This window comes from Leucopleurus acutus (genome assembly GCF_964270905.1).
Source record: "Leucopleurus acutus genome assembly, chromosome: 15".
Classification (NCBI taxonomy): Eukaryota; Metazoa; Chordata; class Mammalia; order Artiodactyla; family Delphinidae; genus Leucopleurus; species Leucopleurus acutus.
The window spans coordinates 24,990,030-25,011,974 of NC_139157.1; the positions used below are offsets into that span (position 1 = coordinate 24,990,030).

The following is a 21,945-nucleotide window of genomic DNA, read 5'->3' on the forward strand; positions in this document are numbered from 1 at the left end:
TTCATCATGTTTAAGCACCTAGCAGGGTGCAAACTGAGTACACATAAGTAGGCGTTCGCATTTTTGAAATGACTAAGTTGGCTGAACCACTTGTTTAAAACTGTTTCCTGTCTTCACACCACACTGCTCACATGAGCACCTCAGTAGTATCTGCTTGAGATGCTCAGAGAGGTAAAGGAATTTGTTCACTATTCTGTGTCCTCCTCCATAATCGTTGCTTTGTACAGTAAACTTGAGCATGTGTTTCATTGTTGTTGATATGGTGCATAGATAGCATAGGTCCCCAAGCTCCTAGTGGTACTTTTAACATGAATATTTTTAAAATCCAGACTTTTTATTTATGAGTCGTTTACCAAAAATACATACTTGAGACTAGCTTGATGTGCGTTAATCAATGTTAATAGTTTCTCTTGTGTTCACACAGAAAATTTTAACATATAAAAGCCTGTAGAAGTAACACATGCAGCTATCTGTTTTTACACAAGTGCATTCACACTGTACATCCTTGATTTTTTTCTAATAATGTTGTACATCTCTGCACTTTGTTACATATAGAGCTGTCACATTCTTTATCATAATTTGTGAATGTTCCTTAATTCAACCAGTTTCTTATTGATGGAATTTTCGGGTAGTTTCCTGGCTTTACTTTTAAATTGGTGTTGCAAAAAAAAAGGTACATATATTTTTGTTTTGTACAGAGAACCTCGAATCTTTGTTTTGGAAAATTTACTCTCCAAGTGCCTTTAGTTGCAGAGGAAAATGAAAATAGGCACTAATATTCATCATTAACTTTATACCTAAGGAATTAATTCTCAAGCCCCCCACCCCATATATGTATACATTCTTAACACTCGTGTCATTTCTTTTCAGATAGTGGGGTATTTATTGGAGGTGATGAATCAGTACAATTGTAAATATTGGCAAAGGTGCACCATTTAGTGAAAGTGGACAAAATAACTAAACTCCTCAAATTCCTGGCAAAAACAAATTCCTGACAAACAAGGCTAGCTAATACTTGAAGGAGAAAACCTCTGCAAGAATGACACAATAGGGGCTTTAAAAGATTATGGTTTAAATATCAGTGGATTCAGTAAGAGTCCTTGGGTATATTTAATGATACCGTTAATTATTTTTTGCAGAAATGAGCTTTTTTCTTTATGATTGTGTTGTGAAAGTCAAAATGAAGTGAAGGATGTCTGTCTTGCTCTGTTAGGACGAGAACTCCATGGAAATAAATGGGAGCCTTGTCTTCTTGCTCAATACTGTATCTTTGTTTATTATATTTACTTATAGGCCCTCAGTAAATGTTCACTGACTGAATTCATGCTTTTATTAATTTTGCCACCAAATTTCGCCCAAAATCTTTAACATCTTCTATGGTTTGTTCTTTATACTCATTTTCTGTGTAAGTCTTGAAGAAAACGCCCCAGTTTAGTTGTTTTTTCTCTTTATGAAATTTTAGTCCTTATTTTAAGTGGATTAACTTTAAATGGGCTTTTTCCATTTGTAGCTATACTTAGATAATGGAAACCTCCTGTATATCTGTGGGTAATATTCTTTGAAGTATAATAGCTGAGCCAAATGGTATTTGCTATAAAATGTTGATCAGTACTGCAAAAAAAGAAAAAAGGGCAACAGATGCAATTTAATTAGTATTTGGGGTGTTTTATTGTTTTCAAACCTTGTTAGACATGTTTTTACATTCATTTTTTTAAAATCTTTGGCTTTAATTCAAAACTAATAGACTTCTACATAGTCCTTAAAATCTGCTTACTGAGTAAGTTTCCATTTTGTGGAATATTGGGGAGAAGTGGAATTAATTTTGGAAATAGAACTTAGTTTTTCGATCCATGTAATATCATTCAAGGCAAACAAAGCATATCTTAAATTAAGTTTTTAATTTCTTTCTGCATATGCATTGCTTATCCCTGTCTTTTAAGTGTGAATGAAAAAGGTGCTATTTATAGGGGGTTTTTTTAAACTTAAAATTTATCCACACCTGTTTTTTTTAAATTTTAAATGTTTTTTTCTTGTACAAATAATATTCACATCTCAAATAAATAAAAGATATAGTTACTTTTTGCTTAGATGAAGCTGATAAATGAAATTAAAACCTTGAACCTACATGATTGAAGAATTCTTCCTAGGTTTGTTTTGCTACTTGAAAAGAAAATAAGTTTTAAACCATAAGACTTCAGGGAGTATATATATTTCTATTAGATTGATAATAGCTGGCAGTCATTTTGAATCAGTTTTTTTAGTGTATTGAGTATAATACTAGGAAAATGAGAGAAATTTGGGGTGGGTAGATTATAAACCTAGAATGAAACTGAAACAGGTTCTTTCTCTTTAAGAAAGAGGTTGTTCAGCAGGTACACTGAACTGAACTGAATCTGGGAACCTTTTAGGGTCTGTGGAGCCTAGAAGGATGAAAACTACTGACAGTGTTTTTATTTTCTAGTGCGATCCTGAAAATAAGGTTTGCACTTTTCGTATTATCATTACTAACTTTTTTTTTTTTTTTTTTTTTTTGCGGTATGCGGGCCTCTCACTGTTGTGGCTTCTCCCGTTGCGGAGCACAGGCTCCGGACGCACAGGCTCAGCGGCCATGGCTCACGGGACCAGCCGCTCCGCGGCATGTGGGATCTTCCCAGACCGGGGCACGAACCCGCGTCCCCTGCATTGGCAGGCGGACTCTCAACCACTGCGCCACCAGGGAAGCCCTATCATTACTAACTTTTAAATGTAGATTGACAGTACATCAGTATGATCACCCTGGGTTGTGCCTTCCAGGCACATTTCTATACATGCAAATACTTTTTGCATAAAAGCCCTTTTGGGGTTGATTTTAACAAATAATTTAGGCTCATGCTCTTCTTTTTCAGCCCTGATTCTCTGATGATGTCAGGGGCAGAGCAGAACCCTCAGGAGGGAGGCAGGGTTGACACAGTGTTCCAGCAGGAGGCTAGGTTGGAACACTGCATCAGGTAAGAGTAAAATTACACCCCTGCCTCCGTAAGGATACAGTCTTAAAGACTAACTTTTGTGGGCAGCTATGAAACTCTTTGTTGGAGTATTTATAAGGAGCCAAGTTGAAGGAAGTGTAGTTTATTTACAAACCTAATGCCTCTTCCCAGGCTCATGACTGTTAGTTTCTAGAACATAGGTAATTTGCTCCTTTTCTACTGCCATTTGTTGTACTATATATGAAGTTAGGAAAGAAGCAATGTGTAATTTTGCTAATTTATTCCAGAGATAATTTTTGAATTTTCTAGGACAGTGATTTTTTTTCAAACTTTCTCATCTTAGGGACCCCTTTACATTCTTAAATATTTTTGTGGACCCCCAAAAAGGCTTTCTTTTTGTAGATTACATCTGTCAATAGTAACCCTATTAGAAATTAAAACTGAAACATTTTTTTTAAATACTGCTTTATTTTAAAATAACAAGAGTATACCCCTTATATATTAGCATAGGTATTTTTAGGAAAATAAACATATTCTCCAAAATAAAAAAATTGTGAAAAAGGTGGCATTGTTTTACACTTATGCTAATCTCTTTCATATTTGGTTTAATAGAAGACAGCTTAGAATCTCAACTAGCTGCATTCTGCATTCAATCTGATGAGTGTGTTACTTTGTTTGAGGTGTATCAGGTGTTGGCACACCAAGCCCTGAGGCCAGATCCAGTCTGCTGACTGTTTTTGTATAACCTGCAAGCAAAGAGTGGTTTTTGTTTTCAAAAAAGAATAATATTTATTACACATGAGAATATATGAAATTTGAATTTCAGCATCCATAAATAAAAATTTATTGGAACACGGCCAAGCCCATTCCTTTGTGAATTACCTATAGCTGCTTTTGACAGCAGCACAGTTGAGTGGTTGCAGCAGAGACCTTACAGCCTGCAAAGCCTAAAATATTTACTGGCTAGCCCTTTGCAGAAAAAGGATGCCAATCCTTAGTACATCAAGAAAATTTGGCCTCACGTAGTAAAAGGGAGGACTATTTTCAGATAATTTTGGATATTCTTTGCTATTGCACCAAAACTCAACAAATGGTAATTTCTTAAAGGTTAATTGCAGTGTAAAAGCTGAAACCATATTAATGAATTGTTTGTACTGTTACATAGATCTGTCTTGAACTTTGAATGAATCTTTTACCCATGCACGGCTTTGTAACATAATGCGCTGATTATTTGTAAAATGTCGGTTCATTGAGTTGTACAGCTCTTTCAAACGTTGGGACATTTTATTATAAAATATCAAAAAGTGTGTTTGTTAATATCACAACCTATCTTATCAAGGAAGTACTGGGAAGCTCTTGAGCTTATAGACATGGATATACATTTTCCAAAATTCTAATCTTCACTTAAAAGCTCAAACTTTGTCATTAGTAACAAATACTGAAAATTGTTATTTTCCTTGAAGGGACAGGGTCACTTAATCCATTTTCAAGAAAATCCCTGCCTAATAGCCATGTCTGAATAATTACAGTTTATCACCTGTTCTTTCAAGAATAATAGTGGCCTGTTCAGCTGACATCTGAATCACACTGAGACAACCGTTGCACTTTAATATGGAGAAGTGCTTCATATTTGTTTCCCATTTTGCCACAGAATATTTTAAAAATGTGTTTCCAGGGGTGAGATTTAATAAAATTAATAATTTTTACTGCTTAATTGTGAACATCCTTCAGTGAAATTGTCATGCATATTTATTGATTTATTTATTTTTACATATTTTGACTGGAATGCATGGTGGTAAAGAATACAATGACTGCTATATTGTAGCAGTAATCACTATATATTTAGGTGCCACTGCCTTGATTCTTGCTAATAAGCTAGCAGTTTTACCCACCATTGCTTTTGCACCGTCAGTGCATATGCCAACACAGAGAAAAAGCATTATTACTATTACAAAATAATTTTGATGTTTTAGACCCCCCTAGCAGTGTCATGGGGACTCCCAGGAGTCCACGGTTCACAGTTTAAGAACTGGTACTGTAGGAAAATAACTGTATCGGAATGACTATGAAGTATAATTATTTGGGTGAATAACACTTCAGTTCTTAGTTAGCCTCACGGGGCTGGACCCACTGCAGCTTGGTACTAGTGAATCAAAGAGGTACCCAGAATCCATCCCAAACCTGAACTTCCCTGCAGTGGGGATGGTGTACATTCTGGCCCTAAATTTGTCAGTAGAAGACTAACAGGAGAGCAGAGGTCCAGGCAAGTCAAATCAGGGCCCCAGTTTGCCTTAAGGTGACATTTGAAACTTAAATAATAATACAGTATGACTTTTAAATAGGTTCTTTCAAAAATTAACCATCCTATAGTTAATACTATTTTTATTCTATTTTTCCTTTCCTTAATATCTGCTTTGGGAGATCTTTTAAAGACGCTTCTTCATTCACCATCCTTCTGACAGAGTTTCACTTCCGGTAAACTATCAAATCTATAGCTATTATCCTTCTTTCTTTAATTCCCTTTCCTTTTGTTTTGTTTTAATTTAATAAATTTATTTTATATTTATTTTTGGCTGCGTTGGGTCTTTGTTGTTGCACACAGACTTTTCTCTAGTTGTGGCGAGCAGGGGTTACTCTTTGTTGCGGTGCACGGGCTTCTCATTGCGGTGGCTTCTCTTGTTGCGGAGCACGGGCTCTAGGCGCGCGGGCTTCAGTAGTTGTGGCACGTGGGCTCAGTAGTTGTGGCTCGCAGGCTCTAGAGCGCAGGCTCAGTAGTTGTGGCGCACGGGCTTAGCTGCTCTGCAGCATGTGGGATCTTCCCAGACCAGGGCTCGAACCCATGTCTCCTGATCTCTGCCCAGTGACATATGTGATCTCCCTGCATCCCTCGTCCATCCTCTCCCACATTTGCCAAAGTAGGCTGTCATACTGCTCTGATGTAGAGCTCACTAGAAGCATCTTGCTGGTGAGGTCCAGCTCCAGTTTGCCGTCGAGCGCCTTGCCGTCCTTGCTACAGTCCAAGTTGAAGCTGCTGTGGAGCCGGGCAGCAATCACCCCCGGAGAGCTGGGCTCGGGGGCGAACATAGAGGCCGAGACCGGCGAGTCCATCCGGGAGCGACTCTGCTCCGCCACCATCTTTAATAACTTAGGCTAATTCATCTCCCTGTGTTACCATAGGAAAAAAAGTCCATGATTTTTGTTCACACTGAAAACCACAAGCTATTTCCATGAGGAATTTGCTGCTACTATTTATTATAAATAATTTTTTCATTAGTTTTTCTCTAAGAGCATTGTGTTAAGAGGTCTTCATAGAACATTATATAAAGCGTTTCTGCCTCTTATTTGTTCTATATCACTTTGGCACTTTTACTGAGAAAGAGATAGAATTAAGAAAGAAATAGCAAGAATGCTTGATCTTAGAAAACAAAAATTTATCAAAATATGATGCTGGACTACAAATTAGAACTTGCAGTGTGATATGACTATAAAGAAATAATGTCAGGGTGAGTAAAAGGGAGGTATTTTGAGATAGTCATGTAACAGAATAGGTGAAGAAAAATTTTGAGACTTCTTCAGCGTATCAATAGTTAATTTTGGTTCTAGAAAAATAATGGTAAAGGAGAATGAATTTAAATGAAGAACACACAAAAGTAACTCATTCAATAAATATTTGAGTGCCTAATATGTGGTAGGTCCTGTGTTAGGCACTAAAATGTGAAGGATTTACTTATGAATAGATTGGAAGGTTAAAACCTATACATTGCTAAGTTGTTATATGGCTGTCTATATAGGAATCTGAAGTATAGTACTAACATTTAATGGCAAATGTCTTTCTTTCTGATGGAGAAACTCAGGTGCTATTTATTTTATTCAACTTGCCCATGGTCAAACAATGAGATAGTGACAGATATTAGAGTCATATTTTTGATACAGGTTCTAAACAGATTAGGTACTCCCCATTAATTTGGCAATCAATGTGATTTTCAGACTGGGATTATATTCAAAGCCATGTAAAATTTGGGAAGATTGGAATGAGAATTTAGTTACCATTAAATTCCTTCTGTTTTTAAATTACAATTTGAGAGCTTGGAGAAGCCTTAACTAATTAAAAGTAGAACATGATGTCACATAATACTTTAAAAACCACTTTGAAATCCTGTCATGGATTTGTAGCTCTCTCAGTTAAGTCTGTAAATGCTAGTGAGCCTAACGATAAAAGTTTGTTTCGTGTGGGCTCATTGACTTTGCTTTTTGCTCATGCCTGGGCTCTTTCTCTCCTTTTGCTGTCTGCCTTGAAAATATATGCTGCTTCTTGGTAACAAGGAAGACTTGTAGAGAAAATTCGAGAGAATTAGTGTAAATCAGCAGTTCCCAAAGTATATGCCAAGGGAATATTGAGGGATTTTTATCTGATAAAAAAAGGTTTATATTTGGGAAAAACTGATTTAAACATGACAAGTCTTTGATATACAAATGTGCGTGGGGACACTCCAACAGGGAATTTTAGTATTCCCCGATTTATTTGAATAGAAAACCTAATTTTAAAAAATATCTTACTGATTGATATTCCATGGAATACACTTTGGGAACTGGTACAAATCCATCCCTACTAGATTCAAAGTATGTGCCCTATTGCATTGCTATGTACAACACTCTTTTTCTACTTATTTCTAACTAGATTTTATTTTCATGGAAAACTCTGGTTTCAGGTAGACAGTAAGTTGCAGGAATAAGTATTGCCTGATTGTCTGATTGTTAAGATGTTTGTTTTGGGAACATGAGAAAAGGAAATTTAGATTATAAATTACTACTTGTGAAAACCTTCTGTTAGGTTTTTATGAGTAAATATTCCTAAACTAAAATATATTGTTTATAGAGAATTTCTCTTTTTTAAATTGCAGACGTTGGGGATCAGCCAGGTGAGGTAGGTTATTCAGGCTCTCCTGCAGAAGCACCTCCAAGCAAGTCTCCATCTATGCCGTCACTAAACCAGACTTGGCCTGAGCTGAATCAGAGCAGTGAGGTTAGCAAAGCTTCCCTTTTCTCTCACTAACATTCACTTTTTTAAGGTAAGAAGTTCCGAGCAGGGTAATTTCAGCATATAGCTCTTTCAGCATGCATGCATAGTTGAGGGACCATATCAAATGTGACTGTGATAGATATTTGTAATTATATGACTCTGAGGTTTTCAAAGTACTTTTTCATATGTATATACTATCATTTAGTTTCCACCATTCATTCCTACTAAATCTCTGTGGGTTAGATGGGGCAGATGCATGAACTTAACAGTCGAAAGGGTAAATGTCTTGGACAAGATATCTTACAGCCAGTAAGCGACAAGGGCTGAGGTTTGAACACAGGTCCTTTGGACGTTCAGTCAGCTAGCATACCTGCTGTGTCACACTGCCTTCTCATTCCTGTAAGCAAGGCCTGGGATAATAGATTTGGAATCTTGGCTTTAGAAGTGATATGAGAAGCCACTAAACCAGCTTTCCACATGAAAGAAGTATTTTCTACATTCCAGGCTATTCATAGTAATTTATTTTATTTAATACAAAATGGAATGATTTAACCCTATTAAATGCAGTGGTTAAAGACCATGTTATATAAGACCAAGCCCAGCATGGAAAACAGAATTTGAGAACCACCCCCCATTACTTTGGAACTCCATTATACAAAACAATAAAAGTAGGGCCACTATGATTAGAATAAGGGAAGAGGACCTGAGGCCCTGCCTCCACAAAGCACCCTCTGAGGCCCCTCTGTTAAATCTTCATGCTCTGTAGAACTTCAATTGAAAACCACTGCTCAGCCTGTTAGAGCACTTTTCTTTGTGAACAAGTTATATTTTTTTTCCTTACAGTCTTTTGTATCACTTTTAGATAGTGCTTGAAGCTTCTGTGCTTTCTGTGTCTTTTAAAGCCAGAAAAATACTGGGTTTAAGAGACACTAGTTAATTTTGGACAACTGAAAAACAAGAGAAGTAACTGGCAGGTTTAAAGTACTTTGCTGCTGCTTTATGACATAATCACAGATACCTGCTTCTGAGACATTATAATATACATCCGTCATGCTGTCAGATATAAAACCATTTATATAAGTGTTTTTCTGGAGGGAAGATTTAAGCCTTGAAAGAATTTGCTAGTAGAGAGGCTTTATGGAGAATAGGCTTAGTGTTCTTGAAACCACTGTTTTTTGCTGCCTTTATTCATTTCTGTCATTTTTTTAAAAAAGCAGTATCAGATTAAAAGATTATTTTTACTGATATCTGTTCATAAATAAAAGCAACTCTTTCTAAAGCATGTCAGTTCAAAAGCCCATCTTCATTCCAAGTAAAAATCACATGTGATCATTAAAGACTAGCAATGGAAATCCCTTTCAAATCTGATTTAAGCAGTTGCATTTCCCCTTCTTAAATCTTCTTACCAAGTTTCATTTTGTGGTGTTTGCTAATAAGGACATGAATGTCATAATTGGTTTTTTGCACTATGTGTGGAAAATCAAAATGTTACTAAAACTAACATTGATTTTTGACACATTTTAATAATATTTATTTTTTTTAATTTACTTAGGATATAGAAATTATATTTTAATTTTCTACCTCAAAGCACTAATATTCTTTCAACAAATATTTATTCAGCATTTGCAAATATGGATGAGGCACTGTAGGGGATAACACTAATAATAATCTGTAACACATATTGAGCACTTTTGATGTAACCGTTCTGTTCAAAAAGCTCTTTACATATATTAACTCTTTACATCCTTATAACAATCCTGTGACATAGGCATTATTAATCTCACGTTACAGATGGTACAACTGGAACACAGAGAGGTTAGATAACTTGCCTGAGGGTGTGCAGCGTAACTAGGATTCCAGTCGTCTGGTTCCAGAGCCTGTGCTCTTAACCATTATACTAAAGTTAAAAAGATAAGAGTGTTTCTCTGCTCTCCAGCTAGCTTACATACAGTCTTGTAAAATCAAGTAAAATCTCATGCCACCAAATAGGTAGACAGATGTCTTCTTTTTGGAAAAAATATTCTGCATCTAAACTTTTCTCCATAGTTAGATAATCAGAATTTTAAAAATTCCTTCTGTACCTATGCAACAATAATTATTGAAGAAACTAATTACATTAACAAATATTGGTAAGTCACTTCCCTGAAGTGATGTCCCTTGATAAAAGTGAATCACTGTGGATTTTCTTTATTCAGGAAACACACTGAATGCATCTCTTATTTCTTAGTATATCTTAATTTTATGATTTCAAAACTAATCTTTAGGGAAAGCTGTTGAATGATTGCATTAGCCATTTCTGTAGATAATTTTTATAAATGTGTTCATTTGCTAACATTTAGTTTCTACATGTCTTCTCAAATTGAATATTACTATTTTAAATAGTAAGTCGAACTTTGAAGCATAAAAATGTATACTTTTCTATACTGAATTATAAAAAGAGGATTTTGGTTAATGGAGTAGGTGTGTCTGTGTGTAAACATTCATGTGTATATATTGTATATGTGCAGATGTTTTTCCTTCTTTAGCGTATAACTGGTAATTCTTAAGAATCAAATTTTAATGATAATTTTAATATGATTTTGATATAAAATCCTATACTGTTTATTACTAAGATCTTCAAATGGAATTTACTAAAATTAATAATCACTTATCACTCCAGCTAATTTGAGGTATGATATTTGTGTACCTCTTTTAGAAGAGTAGTATTTCATATCAAAATACATCTTCTATATATAACACATACTCAGTTGCTTGATTTGTTCTCATTGTGGCCGCATTCTGATTTTTCTAGCATGGGGTTGGAGGTGGGTGCCTGATTGGCAGTTTTGTCTTGTGGTCTGGCATGGCCCTGATCATAATGCTGATTACAGGGGTTGACTTGCTACAGATTGACATAAGCTCAAACTTACATTAATTCCAGAATTCTTTGCATTTTATCTCAATTATATTTTATTAAATATCTATACATATGTACAGAATATGTGCACATACATAATAGAATCATCTTTCAGGGGTCGCACTGGCAAGTCGCACTGACTTGCTTTGTTTTGACCAAAACTTTGGTACTCAGAATTCATTAGTACCACCAAATCAGTGCATTAACATTTGGATTTTAAAAGAAGGATTTGAAGTTATTCTTTCTCTAGTCAAGACAAACCCCTTTATATTTTTCTTTTGTCACCATTTATACCACTTAGACTCTGTTCCTTTATTGTGTTTTGAGTTGAATTCTGTAAGGCTTTGAATCTCTCCCATGGAGATTGCAATAAATTGTTACTGTACATTTGATCGTGAAGCTGCTCACTTTACATTACAAGATGACCCAGCATAGATAATGTAGAATGTTTATGGAAAAACAGAGCTTACGGAATTTTGTCAGGCCTACGAAACACAACTTGCAGTGCAACCTCTGAATTACTTTGCTAAATCTTCTCCGGTGATCTTTTACTCCATCTTTCTCATCATGCTGACTTGTCTCTCCTCTGTCTGTTCAGCAGTGGGAGACATTTAGTGAACGCTCTTCAAGCTCACAAACTCTGACCCAATTTGATTCTAACATTGCACCAGCTGATCCTGTAAGTCAATCACTTAGCTTGCTTGTTTGAAATTAATTTTATTAACCCAAATTTTCATTCATTATGGTTTTTAGCTGATATGCATGATTCAGTGGAGTGCTTAGAGGGAAATGGTGGCAGGCTTTTCAATTTTGTGTGTTTAATGGTGGAAAGAACTTTTTTTTTTTTTACCATTCTTTGTATTTTCTAGTTATTTTAATGAGAGAAATCTATGTTTTTAAAATCTGATACATGTGTCTAAAGGAGCATTTTGTGACAGTTGATTTAGTTGACCTTGTTTTCATTTGCTAATTGAGTGTATGTTTTATTAAACATATACTGCTTATTGCAGTGTAATGACAGTAAATACTATTTTATTTGTATGCTTACACATCATGTAACATGTGCTATGTATGTAAACATGCAGTGTCATCTTTTATTTTAACAGTCCAGATGGTACAGCTTTGACTTAATTAGTATGTTGAGTCCTGTTACAAGAGAATCAAGTTCAGCAAAACAATAGTGCTGTTGGTCAAAGATTCCCATTGTGCAGAGGAGGCTCTGTCTTGTCTTCCTGTGGTTCACTGTGTTGCTTTGAAAATGCTACAAAGTTCACATCCTGATTTAAACAATAAATTCTGTCCCATAGATTGAACTTCATATATGCCCCACCCGTCCCTCAAGTTATTTGAAAACTTCTATACTGTAGCTATTACAGTCTTCTCACTGTTCACTCCTGCCTTTTCTTTTATTTTTCATTTTTTCTTATAAAGAGAAGGACATGCTAATAAGTACCTTTCAAAAAGAAAAGAGGAAGTAAGTAGGAAGGGAAGAAGAGTGTAAAGGTAGGATTTTTAAAAATGAGTTCAGTGAAAAGAATTGGAGAAAGTGACACAAGGCATTCTTTCTAGATGTTTCTGACCAAAGATAGCCAGCATTTATTAATTAAATGTTAAAATAGTCTTGTTATTTAATATGGATTTGGGAGAAGTGGCATTTAAAGATAATAGTACATCTTCAACATTTTAAATTAATGGCTCTTTGGTGTGTTTTATAATTTTAAAGAATTTATATCTGTTTGAAATACAGAGAATGCTGTTATATTGAATTCAGACATAATGTATGGAAGTGTTTTAAGTGTCTATTTTATAATCTATTCATTATTCAGGGGCCAATTAATATGTAGATTATCTGAGCCTTTGGCCTTCTCTTTCCTTACTACTTTGAGGACATTAATCTTTGCTTTTAGTCTCTGAAAAATAGGAGAGAAATAAAAAGGCAGCACTTAACAATTTTTACTGCTTATTAGCAGCAGTAATTAAAGTTTCTTGGGAAGTGACACGTGCTATAAGCTGAAAGAAAGTTTTACTTTAGCTCTGAGTTTCATTTCTCCATATTATTCTTATCTCCTACTTACAGTCAAGTTAATTTTATTTAAAGTACTTAATAAAAGTATTTTACAGGGAAGGATGTAGCAGTAGAGACTCTTTTATTCTCTAACCCTTAAGAGATATTCAGAGTAATAATTCATTGTATTATGATCTTTGTCAGGCCAGAAAAGAACATTAAATATAAAAATCTAGAACTCGGAGGCAAACTAAATTGACTCATGACTGGCAGGAAATGCAGGGAAATAGTTGACTCAATAACAGTGATATTCTTGTAACTTTTTGGAAATAATATCCAAATTTGTGAATTCCAGCTCTAGTGTTTAAATTATATGGCATAATACTTTCTTTTGCTATTTCTAGTATGGCAGGAGGCTCTAGGAAAGAAAGTTTTAAATGGTTAATTGACATTTTAAACTTGAGTTTAGGCCTCTAAATTTGATAAAGTTGGCAGTCTTAAATATTTATAATCTGGTACCTAGAAACATCTTTTTTCTTTTACGCTGGCAAACTATAATCTCACTGTAAACTTTCAATTAGTACAATGCCCTGCTTTCAGTGAGGGTCTGAGTTTCTTAACCTTCATTTAATTCTTACCTGACATATTACCAGTCTACAGAACACAGCCTGTGGCCACATTCCCAAATGATCCTTTGCAAGGTTTATATAAATAAGGATTATAAGTAAGTAAATAAGGTCCATTCAGATTAGAAGAGACTCACATAGGAGAAAAAGAACACTACAGTTCTGATATGAATTTAACATACCTTACAGTGTCAGAAACACTTAATGGAATAATTTTTAAAAGCCAAATTTTGATAAGTAGATATTGCTCAATAAAGTTTGTCTATGAAGGACTCCAAACTGCTCTGTAGCACTTAGAGACAGCCATCACCCAGGGCAGTGACCTCACATGCAAACTGAGATGGTTAATTATTAGGCTCCCAGAATTGTTATGAAACTGAGTTTCTGATATCTCATTTCCAGCAACCTGATTACTTTTGTTGAACTGCTTATTCTGGTAGAATGTGTTTCCACCAGGAAATTCTAGACTGACGAGAAGTGCAGTGCACTGGTCTCTGCCATGACTTATCTCTGATCTTGAGTGCTGTAGAATGTTTCACTCACTCACGGTATGACAAGGGAGTTCATTTGATCACTGATTATGCCCAGCCAACTCAGTTGGTTTGGTGGAGCCCCCTTCCAGGTGCCTGTGTTATTCTCTAGGAATACCAAGATGTCAAAAAACAAGTCCAGTCTTAAGTAGACCACAGCTTAATCATTATAAACTGATGGTAATATGCTGACTTTGATAATTATCATATGTAGCCGTGAACAAAACTGTGGGCAGAGAACTGTGGGCTAACTCAACCCAGTGTGTTTGGGCAAGTTTTCACAAAAGAGGGTATGTTTGTATGATGAGTTTTGACTGAAACCATGAATTGGCAGAAGTGGACAAGGACATTGCAAGCAGAAGGTCACGAGCAGCAGCAATTCAGTGCAGTGAGAGTGTAGGGTAGACACGTATGGGGGAGTGATGGGGAGCTGAAGAGTGTGGCTGAAACCTGACTGGGAAGATCTTTGTTTCCTAGACCAAGGATCTGAACTTAACTGGGAGCTAACAAGAAGTACCATGATAAGATGGGGGCGCCAAAGAGGTAGCTGGGGAAGATCGTTCAGGCAACAATGTGAAGGACTGCTGGGATCAAGAGAGAGTGAACAAACACATGAAAGAATACTCAACATCATTAATCATTATAGAAATGCAAATCAAAACTACAATGAGATATCATCTCACACCAGTCAGAATGGCCATCATCAAAAAATCTAGAAACAATAAATGCTGGAGAGGATGTGGAGAAAAGGGAACACTCTTGCACTGCCAATGGGAATGTGAATTGGTACAGCCACTATGGAGAACAGTATGGAGGTTCCTTAAAAAACTACAAATAGAACTACCATACGACCTAGCAATCCCACTACTGGGCATATACCCTGAGAAAACCATAATTCAAAAAGAGTCATGTACCAAAATGTTCACTGCAGCTCTATTTACAATAGCCCGGAGATGGAAACAACCTAAGTGTCCATCATCGGATGAATGGATAAAGAAGATGTGGCACATATATACAATGGAATATTACTCAGCCATAAAAAGAAATGAAATTGAGCTATTTGTAATGAGGTGGATAGACCTAGAGTCTGTCATACAGAGTGAAGTAAGTCAGAAAGAGAAAGACACATACCGTATGCTAACACATATATATGGAATTTAAGGGGAAAAAATGTCATGAAGAACCTAGGGGTAAGACAGGAATAAAAACACAGACCTACTAGAGAATGGACTTGAGGACACGGGGAGGGGGAAGGGTAAGCTGGGACGAAGTGAGAGAGTGGCATGGACATATATACACTACCAAACGTAAAATAGATAGCTAGTGGGAAGCAGCCGCATAGCACAGGGAGATCAGCTCGGTGCTTTGTGACCACCTAGAGGGGTGGGATAGGGAGTGTGGGAGGGAGGGAGACGCAAGAGGGAGGAGATCTGGGGATATGTGTATATGTATAGCTGGTTCACTTTGTTATAAAGGAGAAACTAACACACCATTGTAAAGCAATTATACTCCAATAAAGATGTAAAAAAAAAAAAAAGAGAGTGAGATGATGAGCACCTGAACTAAGTGACACAGGAATAGCAAGTAGACAGGACTGGTTTCAGACAGACAGGATAGTAAGATTTAAGCCAAGTAGAAAATGTAGATATTTGAGCACAATAGAATATTCAATAAAGTACGAAGATGTATAAAATCAAGTACCTAAATATATAATACAAATGTGCCATGAGTGTTTAGGAATGGGTTTCCTAAAGGTTTTGGGTGATTTGAATAGTTAGAAGAAAGTGAGCAGAGCTTGTGAGTCAGTCTCTTTACTTTTTTCTCTGTTTTTAAATATGGGGATGCTAATTTGGAGCAGAGAAAGTGTTACTTTGGCATCTTGTGCTCAGGACCCAGAGACTTACAGGCATTTATGGTTCTTCATCTGGGTGTTGAAATGCTTAAAGTCAAAGCTCGCTCTTCTGCTGCACGTCACAGTCACAGACCGAGCTTCTGATCACTAGTCTGAGGTTGGGCCTGGTCATCTGTGTTAAAGCTCTTCCAGGAATTGCCTTGTCCTACTAGTAGCAGGATCCACTGGATTAAAGCTGTTGCAGGCTCATAGCAACAATTAGTTATATGACTGAAGTATGCAATAGGAAATTGATTTGCTGGTACAGAAACTTATGCAAATTATTTAGAGAATGAATAGAACATTCATGATTTTCTTTTTGGGGGGTCATTATTGTGACTTCCCTTTATTGTACTGGAAATATATGAAAAGGCTACTTAATATATCTGTTACAAATTTTATAAATATGACTCTATGTACATATACACAGAATATATATTAGATCAATATTATGAGTTAAAGCATCTAATAAGTTTTCCTTGCTTGTTTTTTCTTAGTGTGCTTTGGGTTTGGAATAAGCATGAATCTATCATGCTTTCTCCTTTAATCTTGCCTTAGAATGTTAAAATCTGATTCTCAGCAGTTATTTCTGCTATTAAAATTGTAAGTTAAGAAAATAGTAGTTATTCTTAAAGCCATGTTTTTCATAACCATAAATATAACAAACAACATCTTGAGTGTATTGTTAATAATTTCCTGAGTATGACTCATTCTTATGTGAGAAATCTAAACTTTTATCCATCTATTATGTTTTATAACTGTAACTTTAGAGTTGTAGGGGAAGTGTTAGTTCAGGTTTATTAAATAGTACATAACCCTGTCCAGAATCTCACTGGCGTAGGGACAGGAAATTACTGTAAATGGATTTATCTGTATAATTGCAGTAAAGAATTCATTTGTTATAAATGGGTTGAATTTAGAGATTATGCGAATAAGCCAAGGCGACCTGTCAGACAGGAGATGGTATGCTAGAACTTGCAGAGGTGTGGTGTTAATACTGTCACCAAAACAGCGTCCAACTTAAATTGAAAGGTCATTATCCTTCACATTAAATGATAAATTTAAACTCATTACTAGTTATTTGAAATTTAAGGATCTCAAGTTCAGTCTTTAGCAGCAGCACATACAAAATATGAGCTGACTCCTAGTAGAAGGGGCTGAACTCCTGTAGGCATGTTTTTTAGCTGGTCTGTTGCTGTTAAGCCAAATGCTTGATCCCGTTCTAGTTCCTCCCCTGCGCGTCTCAGCTCCCAGGGCCAGGCCTCCCTGGCTACCCAGATGCACCTTTCTCTCTTCCTTCCCTTTTGGAGAGGCTGCCATACATTGCCTTATACTCTTTTCAGAAGTTTATTCTGTCAGTTCCTTTACTCCTCTAACTAGACTTGCCGCTCATGCCTTATGTTGAGAATTATCAGATGTAATATAGTCATGAAAAAGTTTAAGGAAAGTATTAATGTTACAGTAGGAGTGTTACTTATCCTAACTCTTAAAAAAATGGGTTCCTTTTGTGGAAGTTTTATGCATGAATTTTAAACAGTTCTGTAGAACTAATCTATAGAATATGTGTATCATGCCTACTGTTACAATATGACAGGCATCTCATTAACTTTGTTTTATATATGAAAAAGAAAAGTGTCAAATTTTTTGAGCAGTTTAGTGAAAATGAATTCAATCTTTTACTTAGTCTTTGGGTTCTCATAAAATAGTTCCTTTTAACCTCAAAGGTTCAGATTTGTATAACTTCATCAGATCATTTCACACTTTGCCTTTGAATATTGTCTTGAATTGTATTTTTATAAGATCAGTTTTCTTCTCAAATCTTTAATCACTCAAAGTTAAAATGTACTTTTTATAAAACAAATCAGAATATTAGGCGTATACAGAAAACTTGATTTTTTAAAAATATAATTCTGGAACTTTTATTTAAAAAATTAATTTTCATGCTTGCCTTAGTGTGAATGAGGAACTCTATCCACCGGTTTTTGAAGTGTTTTTAATTTTGGTTATTTCAGGGTACCTGCTTGGCATTTTTAATACAAATTCTGTATTTCCTCCCATTTGTCTGTAGGATACTGCTATTGTTCATCCAGTTCCCATTCGTATGACTCCAAGCAAAATCCACATGCAGGAAATGGAACTTAAAAGGACTGGCAGTGGTAAGGAAGCTGTTGCTGGGTTGTGTCTTAGTTTAGGAGGTTATATTTTTTTTTTTTTTTTTTTTTTTTTTTTTTTTTTTGCGGTACGCGGGCCTCTCACTGTTGTGGCCTCTCCCGTTGCGGAGCACAGGCTCCGGACGCGCAGGCTCAGCGGCCATGGCTCACGGGCCCAGCCGCTCCGCGGCATGTGGGATCTTCCCGGACCGGGGCACAAACCCATGTCCCCTGCATCGGCAGGCAGACTCTCAACCACTGCGCCACCAGGGAAGCCCTAGGAGGTTATATTTTAGATTAGCATCAAACCAAGATACACAGGTAATCATTCTGAGTTCAGGTTTCTTTTGTTAATTGCTTATTTTTTTAACATAGTACTTTTTCTGCAATTATATTTGTACTGTGTGTGTGTGCTTGTATATTTTTTAAAATTTATATTACAGTTTTAAAAGCAAATTACTGAATTTAATTTATAAAGTTTTTAAATAAGGACGTTTGGAAAATGTGACTTTTCTGATACCCTGTGGGTTTTTATGATCATTCTTGTGAATTTACATTTAAAGTATGTTCAAATTTTAACCGAAGAGGTATATGTTACAGTGAATCTTGACTTTGAAATAGTATATTTTGCTTTAACTCTTGAAGTTTCTCCTCATTTTAGATTAAATGTTTTAGTTAGGGTCTCTCACAGATAGATTTGTTTTCTATGTAAGTCAACAACATAAATTACTTATTTTACAGTCATTTGTGTGGTGTTTTATTTAACTAATTGCCCTACAGGGATAAAATTAACAAAGTATGAACATGCAGATTGACTTTTTCATTATAAAGTATCTTCTGTTGTGGCAGAAAACAAAATTCTGTATAAACAGGTTTATGTTTGTCCTATTAAATATTATTTTGTCTTACATTTCATGGATTTACTTGCTACTTCTTTGGAGTATTGAAACAAAGTCTTGTACTCTGAGGTTTATGAATTTATTAATTCAGATACCTATATCTTGTATTTTTACCTATTAATTCTCTCCTAGATCATACTAATCCCACTAGCCCATTACTTGTGAAAACATCTGACCTTTCAGAAGAAAATAAGATAAATTCATCAGTGAAATTTGCTTCTGGAAATACTGTAGGTAAGTGAAAGATAGAATTACATCTTCCATTTGAGGTTTATTAAGTCTGGACTTAGAGTCTGAATAATTCAAATATATAACCATTTAATATTATCTTCACTGGATAATGCAGAGAATAGTCAGTCCTTTTAAACACCCTACCCTCTGTATGAATAAATGGTTGCCCATTGCCACTAAACCTTCTTCAAGGCAGGCCTCCTGTTTGCCATCCCTCTCAACTAGCCAGATTTTGTACATTGGCTCTTTCCCACTAGCTCCTTTCTTTCTGTCTCACAAGAAATTGTGCATATATTCATTCATTCAGCCAATGTTAATGGAATACTATGTGCCAGGCTCTGTTCTAGACACTGGGGATTCAGCAGTAAACAAAACAAAACAAAAAAATCTTTGCCCTTTTGGAGTTTACATTCTGTAGGGAAGGTAACAGAAAAAAAGGACTCATATCTTAGGAGATAATTAACAACCTGGATAAAAATTAAGTTGTGAAAGGGGAGAGGTAGTGACATTTTAAATAAGGTGATCAAAGAAGGCCTTACAAAAGATGACATTTGAGTTAAAACTTGAAGGAGACGAGGAATTGGTCTATGTGAATATCTGAAGGAAGGATGTTTAAGGCACAAGGAACAGCCAATATGAAGCCCTGGTTTAGGGAAGATGCCTTATATACTGGGAACAGCAAGCAAACGCCCAAAATAGAACTAGTTAGTAAATTTGGCAGGTAGAGGTAGCAAGTGGGAGAATAGTAACTGGGGAGCAGTGTAAAACTGACTTGTACTGAGTAAGATGAAAAGCCATTTAGAAGGGTTTTGAATGGAGAAGTGACATAATCTGACCTTCCTTTTTTAGCAGGATTATTCTGGCTGCTGTATTGGGAATAGGCCAGAAGAAGGCAAGAGTTCAAACAGGGAAAGACCATTTTAGGAAACAGTTATAACAATACAGGCAAGAGAAGATGATGGCTTGGCCTAGGGTGGTAGCAGTAGAAGTGCTGAGAAGTGGTCAAATTCTGGTTAGATTTTGGTAGGAAAAGACCACAGGATTTGCTTGAATGTCAAGGGGTGGGGGTGGGCGGTCATGGGTGGTTCAAGGGATCTTAGCAACTGGGAATTGACAGAGTCTGTGGTAGGAGAAGGTTTGTGTGGGGGGTGGGGGAGTCGGAGTTCAGGTTTGGACATGATAAGTTTGAGATGCCTATTAGAACATCCAAATGGAAATTCGTTAATTTTAGCATCCTTCTTGTACCAATTAAGTAAACTTCTCAGTGATTTGACAAGAAAAAGGAAAGGGATACATTTTGAAATGAAACTAAACCAAATAACCAGTCCCTTCAATGTATCACTCTTGAAAGGTATGAGTAGTATTTCTTCAAATTATCCCTAGAGTTTCTATTTTAAAACTTCTTTACTGCTTCACAACTCTTAGTCTCTTCTGGGATTCTCTTCTCCTTCATAAGACTTTGAGGAAATTGAAAATGATATGACCTCAGGTGAAAAATTGGTACCCTCTGGTTAATTTCATAAATTTTATTATTGTCTAAGCACATTTTATTCCCTTGTCAGATTTTTAAAAATTTTACATTAACAGTTTTTAAGTTAGCTTTTTTACTTAAGATATTTCTAATTTATTCTTTAAAAATGAATTTTTCATTACAAAAATTATTCACACTTGTAGAAATGTAATAAATAAAAATATGAAAATTACTTGTAATCTCACTATTCTACGAGTGACCGTGATTAGCATTCCTTGTCAACCTTAATCCTCATTCTGGGCATGTTATATTCTTATATGAAATGAAACTGTAATACATGTACTGTTTTCTGTCCTCCTTCCATGTAACTTATTTTGAATATTTCTCTGTTATTAAATAATAACTTTTTTAGATTGTAACCTCTTCACTGTGCATAGTATTGTGTTGTGTAAATAGTCGATGATTTATTTGATTTATATCTAATTTTTTACAGTTAGTAATACTATGATGAAATGTTAACGTGTTAGCCAATCTTTGAATATCTCTGACTTGAAACAATAATTCAGTTATATAAATGATTATTATTAAATAGCATATATCCCATTTATCAGCAGATGGTTACAGTAGTTCAGACTCTTTTACTTCGGATCCAGAACAGATTGGGAACAATGTAACTCGTCAAAGGTTAGTGTTTCTGTCAATAAAAAGCATAATTAAAATATCTTGTTAACGTTTTAATATTTAAAATTATTTAAAACCAAGTATAAGTTATTTTTCTCTATTCTTCAGTTCTGCACTTCTCTAAAGGCTGTTAGGTTACCTACTGATTTATGTAAAAGGGAAATGATTTTGATTCTTTCCAACTTTAATAGGAAAACAAAAGGAACCGTTATGTCTTCATGGTATTCTGTGGAAGGTTTAAAATGAGCTGATAATTTCTTGGCAGTAGTGGTTGAATACAGTCCTTTTTGTAGCTCATCACTGAGAGTCTATTTAAGTAAGAAATGTGCAGATTTCCTTTCATAGCCTTATGGGCAAGTACCAAAAGAATTCAGTGTTTTAAAATGTCATCTGGAAGCACAGCCCAGTGCTGGACTACCTACCCACCCTGAAGGTCTGCATTATACATAACGTCTCAGGCACAAACAAAAAAAGGTGTGGGGTAGGATGAGGGTAGCAAGGGCTCTGTCTACAAGGGCTTCACCGTCCACTCAGAACTGTGCACAGGACAGAAGCATCTTTCTCCCCCGCTTTTCACGC

At 35.7% G+C, this 21,945-nt stretch overlaps 1 protein-coding gene across 10 annotated transcripts in view; it reads left to right on the forward strand.

Annotated features, from left to right (window-relative positions):
- Nucleotides 1-21,945, forward strand: part of REPS1 (RALBP1 associated Eps domain containing 1) — a 73,293-nt gene that overhangs the window by 40,083 nt on the left and 11,265 nt on the right. For 4 of the 10 annotated variants that reach the window (XM_082855666.1, XM_082855673.1, XM_082855670.1 and 1 more), the window contains exons 9-13: nt 7,868-7,989; nt 11,481-11,561; nt 18,003-18,090; nt 19,116-19,217; nt 21,297-21,369. In XM_082855666.1, the coding sequence (XP_082711792.1) occupies nt 7,868-7,989; nt 11,481-11,561; nt 18,003-18,090; nt 19,116-19,217; nt 21,297-21,369 (466 nt within the window). The remainder of the gene's footprint in view (nt 1-7,867; nt 7,990-11,480; nt 11,562-18,002; nt 18,091-19,115; nt 19,218-21,296; nt 21,370-21,945) is intronic. The other 6 variants (XM_082855669.1, XM_082855671.1, XM_082855674.1 and 3 more) reach the window with 4 other exon arrangements.